This window comes from Manis pentadactyla, chromosome 6 (assembly GCF_030020395.1).
Source record: "Manis pentadactyla isolate mManPen7 chromosome 6, mManPen7.hap1, whole genome shotgun sequence".
Classification (NCBI taxonomy): Eukaryota; Metazoa; Chordata; class Mammalia; order Pholidota; family Manidae; genus Manis; species Manis pentadactyla.
Window position 1 is genome coordinate 3,461,236 of NC_080024.1, and position 17,138 is coordinate 3,478,373.

Here is a 17,138-nt window from a genome sequence, read left to right on the forward strand (position 1 = left end):
GCAAGACTGTGGGAAAACTAGGGTGCTTCCCTTTTTCTGACCTGGCCTTTTGACTTCCTACCCCAAGCAGCCTAAAATCTCACCACATGCCTCAAAGGATAAACAGGTGTGTGATTCTGCCCTCGCCAAGTCCCCATTGCTGCCACTTCAGTCCCGTGCAAGTGCCCAGATCCCGTAGGTTGCGGTCTCCTGGCATGGAGCTCCACCCAGACACAGCGACGCAAACAAAGGCAGCTGCAGACGGCCTGTGCAGTTCTCCTCGCCCACATCATAGCTCCTCTAGGCCTTTCTGCAGGAGCCTGTACCGGCCTTAGAAGATGTCTCTTCTTCTATGACCTTTAGACAGGTCATGTCTGCATGTAGCCATCTTTGGTAGTTCTTGGCCCAGTTATGAGTCTGCCTCAAAGTACTTTAACCCAGGAGCAGTTAATCATATACTTATTGCCATTTCCACCTCCTTCCCTTTTTATGTCATTTATTTCTAAATGAAATGCACTTATTTGTCCTTACATTTCTAGATTTGGCTGACTGTTAGTGGGTTGTTTAACTTGTTCATCCAATTCCTACTTTATGTGAATGGGCAGTTAAATCTAGAATCTGGATTAGATTCATGCCCACCTTTGCGGGAGGGGTTTGTTTTGACAAGAGAGCTTCGTGGCTGGTGCTATGTGCTCACGACACCATCACATCAGGCTCACTTGTCCACTGCCTGTGAGGCTAAGAATGACAGATTCAGGGGCTTTCAGCTTGCAGGTAGATAAATCCACTTCTTTGGGTATCAGGACAGAGAAGGGGACCTGGGATGGATGGAGTAATAATCCACAGCCACACTGCAGACTGCTTACAATGGACAACCACAGCTCTATCTTGTCAGGGTCCTTTTGCAGGAACCAGGAATGGAATGTACCCTGGGATTGTCTTAGACAAGGAAGTGTTTATGCCCTGTACCGTCCCCCCAGCTGCCGAAGGGCTGCTCCAGAGGCGAATCCCTCTTAACCAGGCCTGAGGGCAGCCCTTGTAGCAGGGTCAGGGAAAGCCCCAGAGCAAACAGGTGCAGACACTCCGTGGACCTAAGTAGTCTCAGCAGCAGCCAGACCACAAAGACGGGCCCATGTGTGTGCCAGACACACTTGTGCTCAGTCCCATTTTCTCACCCCATGGTCTCAGCAGCCACTGATAATTACTTCCTAGATACCTTATTTCATTGGGGCTACAAAGTACTTATTTTCTAATTGCATCTACACTTATTAGGTGAACTAGTCTACTTTGCATGATCAGTTTTGTTACCTTGGTGATTGCTACGGCATCATTATTCTGGAAGTTGTTAAGTAAGGGAGAGGTGGAATCAAGCACTTATCTCACATGATGAGGCTACTTTATTACTGTGAGTTTGGGATTAAAAACATAAACACATACACATACTTTCATGCTCAATTTGCCTCATGTTTGGTCAGTGGGAGCTCCTTCAAGTTGGCTTCTGTAACCTTCTAAAACAGTTCTTGAACATCTTGTACCAACAGCAACCTGTATAATTATTGCCCCAGACCCATATGACCTATTTTACAAGTAAATTCTTGTGTTAGGTTGAAAACGGCACGCAGAGACCACAATCTGGGCACTGGTGGATCTCGCGGTTACTTTTAGTGGAATCATTCTAGGCCTTTTCAGTTGGGTAACGGCTAAGAAATATTTACTGTTTAAAAGGAAAATAAATCATATGAGGTTTCTAAGTCAAATTCAGGATTACTAGCTTCTTACAAGATTATGTAATTTCAAACTTATTTTATCCTACAAATACATACTTTTAACAGTGATGATACTAAGATGATTATTTTTAATTAACCAGGAAACCACATTTAGTAGCATGAGGCTTTTTTCCCTTAGTTTGTATTGCACTGACGATGTAAAATCAAAATACTGTACTTGAGTCACTTGAAATAATTTTTTTCTCTATGTAGTTCACCATCCTCCCATTCCCCTTTAGAGAACCATTTTATTAATTTTTGGTTTATCCTTTGTGACTGTTTCTTTGAAATGTAAGCAAATAGGTATGCATGCACATCTGTATCCATTCACCCTTTCTTACTCTCAAAATAACAGCATAAATCCCTAAACCCCTTGTATTTTCTGTTTTCCCTTTAGAAATCACTTTATTTTGAGATCCTCTTTCACTCATTCATGTATCCTTCAGCTGCATGGCACCATACGTACACCAGTTTATTTAAGTAGCCCCCTATTAATGAACACGTGGGTTGATCTTGACATTAAAAATAAGGCCCTTGGATACAATCTGCACTTAATACCTGAAAATTCAAAACCTGGCTTCATCATTTTCTAACTACTGATCCTCTAACTTCTTGAATTTCCATTTCCTCAATTATAAAACAAGGAGTTTTAAAAACATGACATACCTATCAGCATTCAATAAAATGTTAATTTAGAAGGTATCACTGTGTTAACAGTAACTGAAACAGCCAGTAAAATGCATTTAAAATGAGTGAAAATATGAATCATATAATTACCACTGTATAGGTTATTTCTATTTAAGAAATTCATATTTTAAGAGGCAGTAAAAAACTAGAATGTATCCACAGAAAGAGTAGGATGGTGAAGTTTCTAGAAACTACTTTAGATGAAACAGTTGAATAATTCAATTAAATATTTATTGAACAAAAGAATAAGTGAACTAGGGGGTGTTTCAACTTGAAGATACAATAAACAACTTTAAAGATTTAGAGGGCTGTCACACAAAAAAGGAGACTTGTTCAGTATTTCTCTAAAACTTGAACCAAGGGATAAATAGAGGCAAACAACAGGCTGCAGGATAGTTGCACCAAGTGTATCACTTATCTTAATGGCTTCTTTCCCAATGAAATGCATTCCACCCTTAACATTTCCTTTCTTCTGAAAGGAAATACACCTTAATACTTCTCACGAATGTCTTAAATAAGTTGCGTTTTCACGGCAAGCCGTGCACTGCCAGCAACGGATGCACTCCCACTATCAGGAAGCTAAGCCCGGGCTTCCTGAGGAAACGGCCTTTTTGTTCCTCAGCTGTATCTCAGCAAGTATGAGCGATTTGCAGGCATGAGGAGAACAGAACATACTTTCTGAAGAGGGTGTATCAGAATCCTAATTCCCATAGTGCCCCTGGCACGGCCGTCCTGAAATCCCAAATCAATCACTGCAACTACCGGTGACGGTGCAGGTGGAAGTGGGCATGTGTTGGGGCAGGAAGACCCGGTGACGGCCACTGTCTGCGTGAGGCGGGAGACCTAGAGCTTACGAGTCGCCAGCAGATATACACTGACCGCGTAATACTGACTGGCTCCATCCAAACTGTCAAGAATTTCACACTGAGGATTGTTTTGACGACTATTCAGCATAATGTTTAGGGACAAAATATATATAATCCTTTTACATGTATTTTATCACAGACTCAGTAGGAATGCTGAGGTACTGAATCCATCCAATAAATTGAAAATAAAAGTTTTACATTTTTCTATTTGTCAGTATACAGGATTCTGAAGGTGGGCCTTGAACGCAGAATGGTCAATCAGTTTTCGAGGAAAGCCACGTAGTCGGTCAGTCTGGCTAACTGCTGTTCGTTGGGGATTGGTGGGACGGGGGCAGGCTCTGCACAGCAAAGAGAAACACTTCAAGTCAGACACCAGGGTGACGGGGCTCTGGTCCTGCCGCCCACACCCTCCCATGTCCTTAACAGTAAGGAGGCTTTCTTAGATTTGCCCTGATTTTGGACATTTCTGAAAAACACACCAAGAAGTCTCAACTTTTATGAATAGTTTCCTCAAACTGGGAGTTAAGGACGGTCTGCTTTTGTTGGATTGCAGCTTTCCACATGAAGGTTAAAAACACTTCCAGCATGCAGCATCTCCTTTAGGGGAGCACAGCTGCTCCTGGAAAGATCCCCACCCAGGTGACACTTAGCTCAATGAATAATTACCCAGTGCTTACCATGGCCCAGGCATGGCTCTAGGAGATGAAATTGTCAGTGAGCAAAAACACACAAGAACCCCATCAACAAAGCGTCAGTTCTTGCACTTGAGTCACCACGCCAGCTCGGGTGCCTCCCGGGAAAGTGCTGGAGGGCAGCCCATCACGACTACCCGCACAGTGCCAAGGAGGCTCTGGGGTTGGGCCGGGGTGCCGGTGCCTCAGGGTGCGCTGCCGAGCGCAACCCACACAGTCACTCTCACAACCAGATGTGTTATTATAAATACCAAATATGGAATTTAATTTTTTTTTTTACAAGTTAGAGCTAAAAAAAAAAAAAGATGCACACTACAAAAAGAAATGAAGAACAATGAAATATTTTTTTCAATGAGCACATGAAAATACATACCTGATAAAGGAATAAACCTGCTAAAGGAAACATCCAGCGCCCCTGCAACTAAATAAAATTTACAACCTGATTTACAGAAGTCAGTGTAAAGGACTTTCACACAGAACATGTCGTTTCAATGCAATGGCACTTACGGCCGTTCATTTTCAGGCAGAGATAATCATGCTCTATTTGATCACATGCACTTTTTCATCATACCAGTCTTTTCTCTCCACCCTGACTGGCTGGGACCGTGAATAGTGCTCCTTTGCACCCTCACAGGGTTGAGCCCATGGAGATTCGTGGAATACTTTACTGTGGGGTCAACAGAGCCTAAGAGGAACTCAGAGCCGGGGAAGGAGCTCTGGGCCGAAGCAGATCAGAAGGGCTCCCAGGCGGGGCTGCTAGCCGGGCTCTAAAGCCCGGGCACTCGTGTCTGCGAGGCAGGAGAAGACCTGGCTCCAGGCAGGAGTGAGCAGGGCTCATTTCCAAGAGGAAGATTACGGAACTCGGAATTCAGATTCAGACAACAGGTCAGGTCAAATCACTTAAGAGCTTAAAAGGCCAGAGAGCTTAATTTTTTAAAGTTAAAGCTATTCAAAGGCATGTTTAGCAGAAGAATTCTATATGCTTACAAGGAGAAAAGGGGAACATCTGAGTATATACAATATTTTTTAGAAAAGGCCATAGTTTAGATATTAAGAATAAGCAGGTAGAAATGGCCCCACATTGCTCATGTAATTATATATTGATACCAAAATAAAAATAAAAAATGAAAAAAAAAACCACAAATCTTAAAAAAAAACAATGGCCCCATAAATAAAATGGGAGGTTAGTACTTAGCAAAAGTTGTTATAATAAGGATTATAAAACACTAATAACAAAACTTTTTTATACAAGAAGTACATTTTTAAAAATTAAGGTAAAACTAAATGACCTTTAAGATCCATTCTACCCTAAGTGTCTGTCATTCTACATCTATAACATGAGTTACTTTTATTCTGTTAGTATAGCAGCATTTTATATTAAAATATTCATATTCAATGCTTGAAAAACTAAAGCAGTCTTATAGAAATAAATGGGTGAAGAGCTCCACCTACCTGGCTTTTTGGGCATAACCATTCTTGTGGTGGAGTCGGCTTGCCATCCTTGTTCTAATATTCCTAAAAACGTATATTTTAACTCACAAATGAAGAAATAACCGACCCCTTTTCACCAAGTTTTTATTTAAAGAGCCACAATCTGTCAATATTACTTGTACAGGAGACCTGATGTGTGTAATTTAACCTGATGTGGATTTTTACTAGAAAGGTATATACTATACAGTATTCTCATGTGAACTTGTACTTATAATATTTCTGAAATATGTCAAAGCCTCATTTTACTCTACCACTAACAGATTATTAGTTTCCTATGAAGTTTATATTATAGTATTAACCTTACCAATATTATTAAACATAGGCATAAGGAAAACTTACACTGTAATGTCTGTAATCACCACATCAGTAACAACAAAGAGGCTAGTGATAATAAAAACAACAGCTCACGTATACAGAAGGCTGGGCAGTATGTGCCGGGCCAGGTGCTTACGGTGATCAGCTTATGTCAGCATCACAACTCTGTGAGGACTAGGACCACAATTTAACAGATGGAGAAAATAAAGTTTGGAGAATTCCAGTGACTTGTCTGGGGTCACACAGCCAGCTGGGAGGGGGCACCAGGACTCCCACCCTGGTAGTCAGTTAAGGGGATGTGTTCTGAGGTAGGTTACTAATTAGATAGCAAGTTATGGATCAATTTAAAAAAATGGTCAAAACAAGTAAATGTTTCTCTGACTAAAAAAAAGTATGATTTATTGTAAGAGCTTTCATGAACCGTCCTTCTATTTCTCAACTGTGGTATTTTGGGCATCAACTTAAGAGGGCTCACCACCATTTAACATGATTTAGGTCTTGACTATGTTTCAGAGATAAAGGCAGAAAATATTCAGGGGTCAGCCAATGGAAATCATGGTAAGAAATGACTACAGAAACATTTCAAGAGGTTCTAGTAAGGAAAAGTTAGAATAATCACACGCAACAAGGGTGCATCTCAGAAACACAACCAAATTTTAGTTTCATAAAAAAGGCAAAGTAGAAAGGGGAGGGCTGTGCAACACAGAGAAGACAAGTAGTGATTCTACAACATTTTGCTATGCTGATGGACAGTGACTGTAATGGGGTTTGTGGGGGGGACTTGGTATAGGGGAGAGCCTAGTAAACATAATATTCTTCATGTAATTGTAGATTAATGATAACAAAAAAAAAGAGAAAGAAAAGGGGGATTACTCCCTGATAGGATAAAACTAACTGCAAATCAACGATTAATGCATGCTTTACATAACCTTAATTTTGATTTTTTAAAGGGTGTCAGATGATCAGCTATGGAAGTACATTTTTCTGATAATATTCCTTTCTCTTAAAAAAAAAAAAGAAGTTCCTGTGTGGTGATCTCCAATAGGTTCTTCACAATGGTATAAAGGTCATATCAAAGTGTGGGCAAAGGGTTTGTTTGTGTTTATACAGAGGATCAAAGCCTAATTTGGCTACCCAGAAAACGAATTAAGATACGATATGAAGAAGAACTTCCAACATCAACAACCTCTGGAAGAGTCATTCCAGAAGATGATCATCAAAAAACTTCAACAAAGATCCTGGAGCTGTTGCAGTTGTAGCTGCATTCATCCCACCGGTTCCTGGACTTGCCATTGGAATGAAGGAGATATCTAAGCTGGCCTGTGCATACAGTAAAACAACAAATTTGACTGGAACTATACTGTCGGAACTCAACCAAGAATTAGGAGAAGTGCAAGTTGCAGTGCTCCAAAATCGTGCGACTATAGACTATCTACTGTTAAAAGAACGTAAGGGATGTGAACAGTTCCCAGGAATGTGTTGTTTTAATTTGTCTGATTTTTCTCAAACTATTCAAATTCAGTTAGACAATATCCATCATATCACTGATAAGTTTTCACAAATGCCTAGGGTACCTAACTGGTTTTCTTGGTTGCACTGGATATGGCTGGTAATTGTAGGTCTGCTTTTGTTATGTAGCTGTATTCCTATTATGTTAATGTGGGTGCACAATTTAATTAGTAGTTTAAAATCTATACATGCTTAAGTTACTCTACAAGAAGATATGTCAAAGAAATAATCAATCTTCCCATGTTTTCTTCTGTCTGCTACTTCTATAGCTTTTCTTCTTCCTTCCTAATTACAACTCTTAAATAGAATTCGTGCCTCATATCGAATTCACCGAGTATCATAATTCCTCCAAGTGGTAAAGATACCTCAAGACAAGTGCTGGGCATAGAAGCCACAGGGCATAAATCTGCAAATAAGTAAAAAGTTAACCTTTTCAAAGAATATCGCTTCTCTCTCACTTACCAACTTTACATTTCCCTGTATGGCCCGGAAGATGACTGGTTAGCCAGAGACAGGTAAGATTCCTCAAGGGAGGAACAACCTAAGACAGGCACAGTCGCAGGGGGGCCATCAGGTGAGAAATTGGGGATCAACAGAGGTGAGGCTTAGAACCTCATCCCCCATGTTTTGAGAGAAATCTTCTGCACCCACGGATGTTTTGTTGCCCTTGTCTAGCTTGGATTAATACTTAGTCTATAGGCACACACCTGATCATCTACATTTGCCCTCTTACAGCACTAAATTATGTTTTCTACCTTTATCTTGCATCTACCTACCACTTCAGCATTTTATTTAAAAATAATAATAATAATAATAATAATAAGGGAGAAATGTGGGATTCACATATAAATCAAGTATAAAAATCAAACGAATAATCATATCTGACCTGATTGTTTATAGTTCATAATGTGTGATCAAAACCAAAAGTTTCTGTGATGACTGCCCTTGCACTGTTCACCATGTAAGAACTTGTTCACCATGTAAGAACTTGTTCGTTATGCTTCAGAAGATTGGAGACTGTTGAGAATTAGGCTTGGGGTTGATTAATGATTGTGCATCGAGTCCCCTATACAGAATTTTATTGTTGTTAACAACCATTTGATGAATAAATATGAGAGATGCCCTCTCAAAAAAAAAAAAAAAAAAAAGGCAAAGTATTCCTCTGCAGAGCTGCTATTCTAGGACATCTTTAATTGGTGCCTATCTTTTGCAAAAGTGCTTCAAAAGTAAACACAAATCTGAAATCACTTATCCACTCAGAAATAAGTGGTAAGCTTATAAAAAGCTCTACAAAACAAAAATTTTTCTTTAACTCATTTGGTGGCAAGAGCGGCCATGACCACTGGAAGTCTACAATCTTTCCTCCTGCCACTGGTGGGGGGTCACGTAACGTGATCACTGTGCTTGATTACAGGACGCCCAAGGCCCTGGCGGTGGTTCAGGCCCCATGTCTACTATCCCGTTTCTTAAGAACAAATACAGCCTCTGTTCCAAAAACACATTCTGTTACAATGGTTTCAGGTAAGGGTTTTGAACCTGTAATTTATACTTTCATCTTCTTTGAAAGTAGAAAATCAGCCAAAAATACCTTTCACGGCCTCTTCCACTGGAAGTCCAACAAAGGCTGCAAAGTCATCGGCGATGATGGAGGTGTAGGCTTGGGAGACCAGGGCGAACGCGCGTCTCCTCGTTGCATCTGTTGTAGGGGTGGAGGGTTGGCACACAGTGAACCAAAAGAGCTGACATTTTTAAAATACACAATTACTGTATTGTCCTTGTCCAAATTTTCTAAGCCAGAGTAGCTCAACCCAAAAATTTCTGTGCTTTTGATACAGATATATGTGCCTGGCATCTAAAAGGTGCACAAATATTGCTGAAGAAAGAAGTACATTTTTTGTATTTCCTCTTAGATGAAAAATCTCAGATGACAATGAAAGTTGTAAAGATAGAAAACAGTTATTATGCACAGGACAGAAACCCTGTGAAAATTTCATTAAATGTATTTATGAATCTGGGATATAAATTTTAAAATTTCTCATTTAGGCCACTTACAAACATTGGAATGAATGGGGAGAAACTACCTACTTCTGGAATTAGCTAGAGGGACTGATTCCTCCAACTAATTCAGTAATTTCTCAGGAGAGATAGAGGGTCACACCTGGAAGGTGCAGAACAAACCTTGTAACTGGAGCCCTCTCCCTAACGTCCCGGTCTGCTCTAAACTCTTGACTTCATTTGGGTTCAAAAACCAAGGCCATGCCCTGAATGACAGCCTCACAGGAGGGGGCTGTAAACAATCCCAGCAACAAAACCTCCTCCCTAAGTATGACATACGGTATTTTCCCAGGCTGAAGTGTCCACGTTAAATTATTCAGGAATGAAGTGGAGACAGTAAGCGGGAGGCAGGTAGTGGAGGCTGGCTGACCTGTCCTCCGTCCAGGGCTCTCTCAGTAACACAGGGGCTCCACCACCAGGCTCAGGGAATGTTCTGGATTCCACCTTCCACATTTAATAGCCAAATGTACATGTACAAGACAGCCCTGTAACATACTGAAAAGCCCCTCTCCATTCCTAGGACACTGCTAACAGCTGCTCCAATTCCCCAGACACCCTTTGCTCCTGGCCTCAGACAAGCCTTCCACTTGCTCATCTCTGGGCTCTGGGCTTGTGCTTTTGTGTGGCCTGAAACACCCTCCCCTCTGCTCTTCCTAGGTCTGTTTATAAATTCTTCCTGTAGCACTGAAATTGACTGCAACTTCTGCCCTTCTCTAAATTCACTGTATTGCTTACCATCCCTACTTAACAAGCATCCTTTACCACGGATGGCGTACATTGCTCTACCCGCTCCCCACTGCCATCCCCTCAGTTACACCCCGACTTCTCTGCAGGAGGCGTGTCTTTTACCCCGACAGCCCTGTAGCGCCGCGCTCCTCCAACAAAGCGTGTGCTGAACGCACGCTCAGTGGTGTGTCACCAGGACCGAGGCTTAGGCTGTGTCCTCTCAGTTTCTTCATTTCTCACTGAGCCCGACCCCCTCTCCACTGCCTCTGGGCCAGTATTTGATCAGTACCTGATGCTTCCTAGCTTGTCTACAATCATTCCCTCCTTCTTACTACCAACCTCTCAGCAAATAACCTTAAATCAGACTTTTAAAACATCTTAGGAGGTAAAGGAACTTGTCCTACTGAAGGACCTGGGCAGCAACGGAAGAGCCCAGTACAAGCACCGCAGGACCACTTCAGCGGGCGGGCCCGTGCCTCAAAGACGCTTACCGAGGGTCAAGTGCTCTGGTCAGATTTCTGAGTTGAGAGGAAAGATCTGGGGAATAGGACGGGCCGGGAATGGAGAGGAGAGAAAGGGTCAGGGGTGGGCTGGAAAATGGAAGAGGGACACATGGTGCGGAGGCAGCAGCAGGCTGACAGAGGAAGCACGAAGGCAGGCCGAGCGCCGCACAGCACCGCCTGAGGGTCGTGACCCTGACGTGCAAACTGCTCACTTGTGAGCCTGTGATCTGTGAGGTTTGCCCCCTTGTGAGGGCATGCACTAGAGTGACAAGCCGGAAGGTGTAATGAACTCAGTCAGCTACCTACTGCCTGGCAATCATCATGGGACAGAGTCTTGGGGAGACCCTAACAGATGGCTCATTCTGCTGTTCAAAAATAGCTCAAAGTGCCTGTCATCCACCAGGCACGGCCACCTGCCCGGCTGGGCACAGAGAGAGATGGCTGTCTGTTCTGCCTCCTCCAATCCCGGAGGCTGGCCGCCAAGGCCTGTGGCCCCCTCGCCCCCTCGCCCGGTGAAGGGGGCTCTGCAGGTGGACGAGTGCGCCTCCTCCATCCCCGCCCTGCTCCTGCGGAGCGCCTGGGCCCACAGTTCCCGCAGGGCAGCCCCTTTCCCGTGGCTCCAGCAGGCCTGCTCCCTTGCCTGTGCATTTGGGTCCCAGGTGACAATGGCTACGTCTACACCCAGTCCCTGGCTCCTTCATCCGTCCCTGCTGGTTTCCCCTGGAAATAGTTCTTTTACTAGCCGAGTCTTTCTTCAGTTAAGCCAATTTTGTAACAGGACTGTGACTAACTCAGAACAAAATGAAGATCTAAGAATGTGATTGTTCTCAACTAGAATACAGAAGTTTGTAATACATTAAAATTCAAAATATTAACTTTAGTAGTAATTCAGATCTGTTATGAGACTACCTTCCCGAGGCTGCATTTTACTGAGGAAAATACAGAACCATTCAAGTCGCTGGGAATCGTGAAGTTCTCGGGACGCACTGACACAGGTCAGCAGCAGAGTGCCTTCAAATGAGATTCCCGGTCATACATAGCATCCACCTGTAACAACCTGAGGAGAGTATACCTACAACCCCCTTTCACAAACGGGGAAGACGCGGCACAGAGGGGTCACTCCTAGTACGGGACAGAACCAGGACCTGCCCTCCACAGCTTGGCTTCAGAGGCCCAACTCCCACAGGTTGTGCTCTACAGCCTCTCCAGGGCCTACTGGATTCCTTAAGCTAAGGAAGAATCCACAGAGGCAGCACTGGGAGAGAATAAACTACATCCAATGAAGGCAGACAAAGGGGCACGTGCTGAATGAGTCAGGAGAGCCAGGCCCTAGTCCTGCTACCTGATGCTGGGGAAGGCACATGGCCTGTGTCCTCACACTACAATCTTAAGACTGAATGAGATACGACAACGTCCACTACACTCAGGGCTTACAGGAAAAGGCTGAAGGTGCTTCCCATGTGCATATCCACATCTCCCCCTACTGGGCCTGTGCAAGCTTTTCCACATTTCTCCTTTCCCACCCACCTGCTGCCCTGTACTCCACGTATTTCCTTCATAAGCAAGAGCCTCCTGTTTTGTCACTTCTGTGGTTGTTTTAGGCTGAGGCAGTGTTAGCAGTCCAAGAGAGCAAGCCATCTTTACCTTCTGCTCCCCTGAAAAGCCGATTTCCCTTGCCAGTGATGAGCAGTTATTCAAATATTCCTGCTCGCAGGTTCCTTCAGGGCAGGAAGGCAGACAGTGAAGGCAGGTATTTAGTACAGAAACAAGGGTAAGAACATAAAGGGGATTACTGTATGAATTATAGGAGGAACCAGGAACACTGGAAGCAGATCATCAGGTGGGAGTAGAGACAGGCAGGGTCGAGTTTTACTGTGGGATCAGTGCTATGCAGTGCCAGGTTTATAATCTTTCACAGCAATTTAAAATATGTTTGAGCATCTACACATTTAACTCATTAGTTACAAAATCAGAAGCTGGAGACGATGCCTATCAAAGGCTGAGGCTGACAGAGTTCAAAGCACAGTCTCTTCTTTCAAGTACATTGAGTTAAAATCTTAACCAACCCATAGCCTGAACTTAGAGAGTATTACAAGGTTTCATTTTAGGGCACGAAACAGAAGTAATATGAATGAAATAGTCTTTCATGGACAAGAACTTAAGAGACAGTGAGGCCCCGGCTGCCAATATACTCTCCAGCAACATGAAATGAAGCACGATTATAGCAAATCTAAAACACAGTTCTGAAACTGCCCCATTTACCAGCAGAAAATACCTATTTTTTAAAACACCATTGACTTACCTCCACACTACAGCACTTAGGGAACAAGTCTAGTCTAATTTTTTTCTTAACCATAAAGGAACACTACCTCTAAGTGCTTCCATGATGGGCTGGACTGTCTCGGACCACTGGTGAGCGTTGATGGTTGTGTAGACCCCAGGGAAATCTCTCTGCCAGATTCTTTGTCCTACTGACCAAATTCCCCCAAGTTCAGAATTTGCCTGCAATAAATATTATTGCCTTGAAGATAGTTGATCAGCAGATTTACCAACAACTGTATCTTAAAACAGAACTCAACATTTCTTTTAGGAGATGTAGTTACTTTTCAATCACTATCAAAAAGGTTTTTAGATGCTGTGAATAGTAATGTAAAACTTGTGTGTTTTATATACATTTTTATTATAATATAAAATTAAGGCATGAGGAAGCAGTCCAAAATATTTCAGAACTAAGTCTGGGAACTAATTTTCTTAACCACTGTGTTTTAAAGATGCTGTATTTATATTTCATATACACATGTGTAATATAAAGAATATATAACATTCATATATATATGTACACACAAAAAAAATATAGATATATATATACACATACACATATCTTTTGGACAAACAGTAATAGCAAAATGGCTAGCAATGCAGACTGCCAATCAAAGACATCATACACTATAGCCTCCCTAGGGATGGAGTTCCCAATAATATCACCAAAACTATGCATATAATTTATAGTTGTTCTTTGTTGAAAGCCAGTGATGCTGAACGAACATTCCAGTCTTATTTAGAACAATGTCTGGGAAAGGAAGAGAGAACAGAGGCGCCGATCTCATCTGCTGCTAAATATCCATAATGACCAAAAGCATTTAGGTGAATTCTTGGTAATATTCTGTGAATGTTTAAAAAATTCACTTCACATTTATCCTAAATACAGTGGATTATTTGAAATTAAAAATTTACTTCATTTTACTTTGGAACAAACTTTTACGAGATTAACTCTTCTTATCTCCCATTTAAAATATATCTAAAACTCTAATTAGCAAAAAGAATCTTGATGATGTGAGTAATCATCACTTTTAGGATTTCGTGTAAACAATACCAGTTTCAAAATAAATACCATTATAGGAAACTGCATAAATCAGTTAAACAAACAAACAAACAAACAAAAACCAAACCTATATCTACTGGGTAAAGTGACTCAAGAAGTGTCTTATGGAATCTGATCAGTGGGAGCTGAACACAGATTTCTATACCATCCAAGGTAAATTAAAATTTCTGATTAATCTGTAGACCTATTCTGAAATTTTAATACCAGTATTAGTAACTACTTATGTGAACCACACAAAAATGTTTGAGAGATTGTCAACTGAATGGATGGCATCACTATATTATAGTAGTAAAATATATGGAAAGAGTACTTACAGATTTTACAGCAGGTGGGATTCTTTTCCAAAGATATCTTGCATTATTCCTAGTTTACATTCCCCCCCAAGGAAAAATAAGCAATTAAAAGAAAATAATCTCAGTAAATGCTTAAAATTCTAAATCCCACTGCAAAAACACAGATGTATACTTTAAAATACTCTCTATATAACATAAAATGAAATGTAGTTTCATATAAATTAATCCAGGGAAAGAGTAGTTTTCCAGATAAAAACACATGAAATATTTTTACTAAAGTAACATTTTGGCATTGTCAGTAAATTCTTTATTAATGATCCATATCTTAAATTAAGGCACACTACACAACAGTACACTAAAAACACAAAGACTTAAAACAGAACCACCTAACTAATGTATCTGTGTATAAAAGTAAATTTATATTGTCTCAAGGCTCTGGCATTCCCTGACAAAATATACGGTACACAATGCTTTTTTCCTTATCATGACCCCTTCTCCCACCAGTGGGCACAGAGCCACCGAAACTTCAAGGCAGTTTTTAAGAGCCTGGAAGCATGAACTACAACGAACATGATGACAGGATTACAAAAAATCAAAAATAATTTATATGATAGACGTGTAATAAAAATCTCAGTTGAAATTTTCACAAGGTATGAAATGACAAGGTCTAGGAGAATCTAAATCAAAGTCTAACAATAATCACTGACAGGGCATGGAACGATAAGGAAATTCTTTTTGCACAGTTATGCTTTTTTATTTTTCTTCAATGAGTGTGAACTAGGAATAATTAAAAAGCAAAGCCTGTCAAGGAATCTCATACATGTGGGAAAGGAATTCCTCTTAGCTTTCTCAATCTTCCCTTTCAGTTTCTCTTGGCCTAATAAGTAAACATGTTATAAGAAGGTTTTATAAAAAGACAAAAAAGATAAGGCCAATAAAAATTAATTTTGACACTAGTTTCTCATGAACAACTGGAACATTTTTTAGAAAGTATATGGAAAACAAGTGTATTTTAAAATAGACTAATCGTAACTCTTCAGTCATGATTCAATAAATGAAACAGATGTGTTAAATACAATAAAACAGAGCACCTTGTGCCTGACTTTGTTACACTACTTCAATGCAAGAATAATTTCGGTATAAGCTTAAGAAAGCTGCTGCTCTAAGCTTTAAGTAGAAGGTACTTACATGTCATTATGCAGCAGATATAAAGCTAGAAGCTGACCATACACTGGGGGTGTAGCAATTCCTCCAGGAGCCTAAAAGGCCAAAAACAAAAAAAACTCACTTATTTTTTTGAAAGTATTTTATTAACACTAATCAAAACAGTAAGGGTATTTTATAGTACTTAACTATTTCAGATGTAGAAACAGCTCAAATACCAAGCACTATAAACCAGACTATTAAGTTTAGATCTGTCATCAGCTATGATTTATGTCCCTCTGAGCCTCTATGCCTTTATATGCACAATATTTAAATGGAATCCCTTTCCCAGTTCGAAAATTCTTATTTAAATGGTCTTACTATTAAAAGACACAAATGTTTCCAACAAATTCCTACAGCACTATGACTCTGCCCATTATATCAAATATGTTGAATATTTAAGTAAATGAGTGATAGGCAGAAAAACATAACAGCTGAATTACAAAGACATTTCTCTTATTTAACTTAGCAATTCATTCAGAACTCACCTATTAACTGTTAGAGCGCTGCTGCTTCTGGGTGTCGTCTCTTTTGGTTAATTAACTTTCTAATGTTATTCGTGCTTTTTAAGTACCTTTCTAAGAAAAATCTTTAATTAACTTTAATGGCTGCATGACAAAACTTGAACGAGTCCTACTGAAGACAGAACGGTAAGCTTACACGATGATAGTGAGACTAAGAAGGTCTCTCTGAGTCAATAAAAGGTTACAGTGGTCACGTCTTTGGTCTGTGTGTGTGCCTGTGCCAAGGCCTTTGGACGTTCGGTCTCAATACGAGAAGCATATTGGAGAGTTAGGAGGCACAGGGTTCTCGTGCTTGACCAGCTGAACACAAACAACGAAAAGCTCCCTGCGAGTTCGGGGAGCCGGGCCCGGATCCTCAGCTTCCGAACAGGCCGCCGCGCCCCGGGCCCCACACGCCCAGCTCCCGCGCCTGCCCGGCACCAGCCACTAGTCCCGCGGGACGCAGGCCCCGTTCCCCCGGAGACCGGCGCCGCGCAGGACCGGAGAAGACCCCGCTTACCTCGAGCTCCTGGTTCTCGCACTGATCGAGCAACTTTCTAAAACTGAAGGTACTTTCCGCCATCACCGCCACTGGCATCTTTCCGGCCGGTCCGCCTCCGCACCTCCACGAAAGACGACCCCAAACTGTCCCTCGGGGCGTCGCGCCCGCGATGACGCTCAAAGTCGCCGCCGCCACGGAGCGCCCAAGCGCAGGCGCCCCATCGGTTCCGGCGCGTCGGTGGGCGGGACTGCGGCCGGGGTCGCCGCCGCTCTGGCCTGCGTTCTCGGTGCTCTGGAGGACCGGCGCGGTCCCGCGGGAAGGAGCCCTGCGAGCGCGCACGCAAACTCGGGGCGACCCGGCCTTGAGCAAGTCGGGGGGCTGCTCGCGCCCCCACTTTAAGGCCAGTACACGTGCTCCCTAAAACGCGCAAAGCCTACCTTTGGGTTCTCCCCCAAACCTCCCCGGCCGCGCGGCGGGGCTCCCCTGCTGGAACCCCGCGCCCGGGTGAGGTCGCCCCCTGGCCGTGGACGCGCGGGCCGCCCCCCTGCCTCCCGCCGGCGGCCCCGGGGTGTCCCTGAGACGCGAGTCGGCTCTGCGCCTGCCTCTGCTCAGACCCCTAAAATCCAAGTCGCCCTCGCTTTTGAGGCTTCAAGGTCGACTTACAGA

The 17,138-nt window shown here is 42.4% G+C and overlaps 1 protein-coding gene across 2 annotated transcripts; it reads right to left on the minus strand.

Moving 5' to 3' along the window:
• Positions 1–2,641: 2,641 nt before the first annotated feature.
• On the minus strand, positions 2,642–16,674 carry COPS8 (COP9 signalosome subunit 8). Of its 2 annotated transcripts, XM_036901080.2 has the most exons (8): positions 16,491–16,669; positions 15,453–15,523; positions 14,286–14,334; positions 12,959–13,091; positions 8,894–9,001; positions 5,443–5,505; positions 4,364–4,411; positions 2,642–3,636 (listed from the first exon to the last, which is right to left on the minus strand). In XM_036901080.2, the coding sequence occupies exons 1-8, from the start codon at positions 16,566–16,568 to the stop codon at positions 3,557–3,559; spliced, it is 630 nt and encodes a 209-aa protein (XP_036756975.2). In that variant the 5' UTR covers positions 16,569–16,669; the 3' UTR covers positions 2,642–3,556. The 2 variants fall into 2 exon arrangements, with proteins under 2 accessions (XP_036756975.2, XP_057359374.1); XM_057503391.1 differs by lacking the exon at positions 4,364–4,411 and having other exon boundaries at positions 16,491–16,674.
• Between the last annotated feature and the right edge of the window lie 464 nt (positions 16,675–17,138).

Excerpts from the sequence above, each read along its gene's own strand:
- COPS8 (XM_036901080.2), bottom strand. The coding sequence starts at position 16,568 with ATGCCAGTGGCGGTGATGGCGGAAAGTACCTTCAGTTTTAGAAAGTTG. Across the intron at positions 4,412-5,442 it reads GGTTATGCCCAAAAAGCCAG|TTGCAGGGGCGCTGGATGTT; the intron begins GTAGGTGGAGCT and ends AATTTTATTTAG. Across the intron at positions 3,637-4,363 it reads CAGGTTTATTCCTTTATCAG|AGCCTGCCCCCGTCCCACCA; the intron begins GTATGTATTTTC and ends TTTGCTGTGCAG.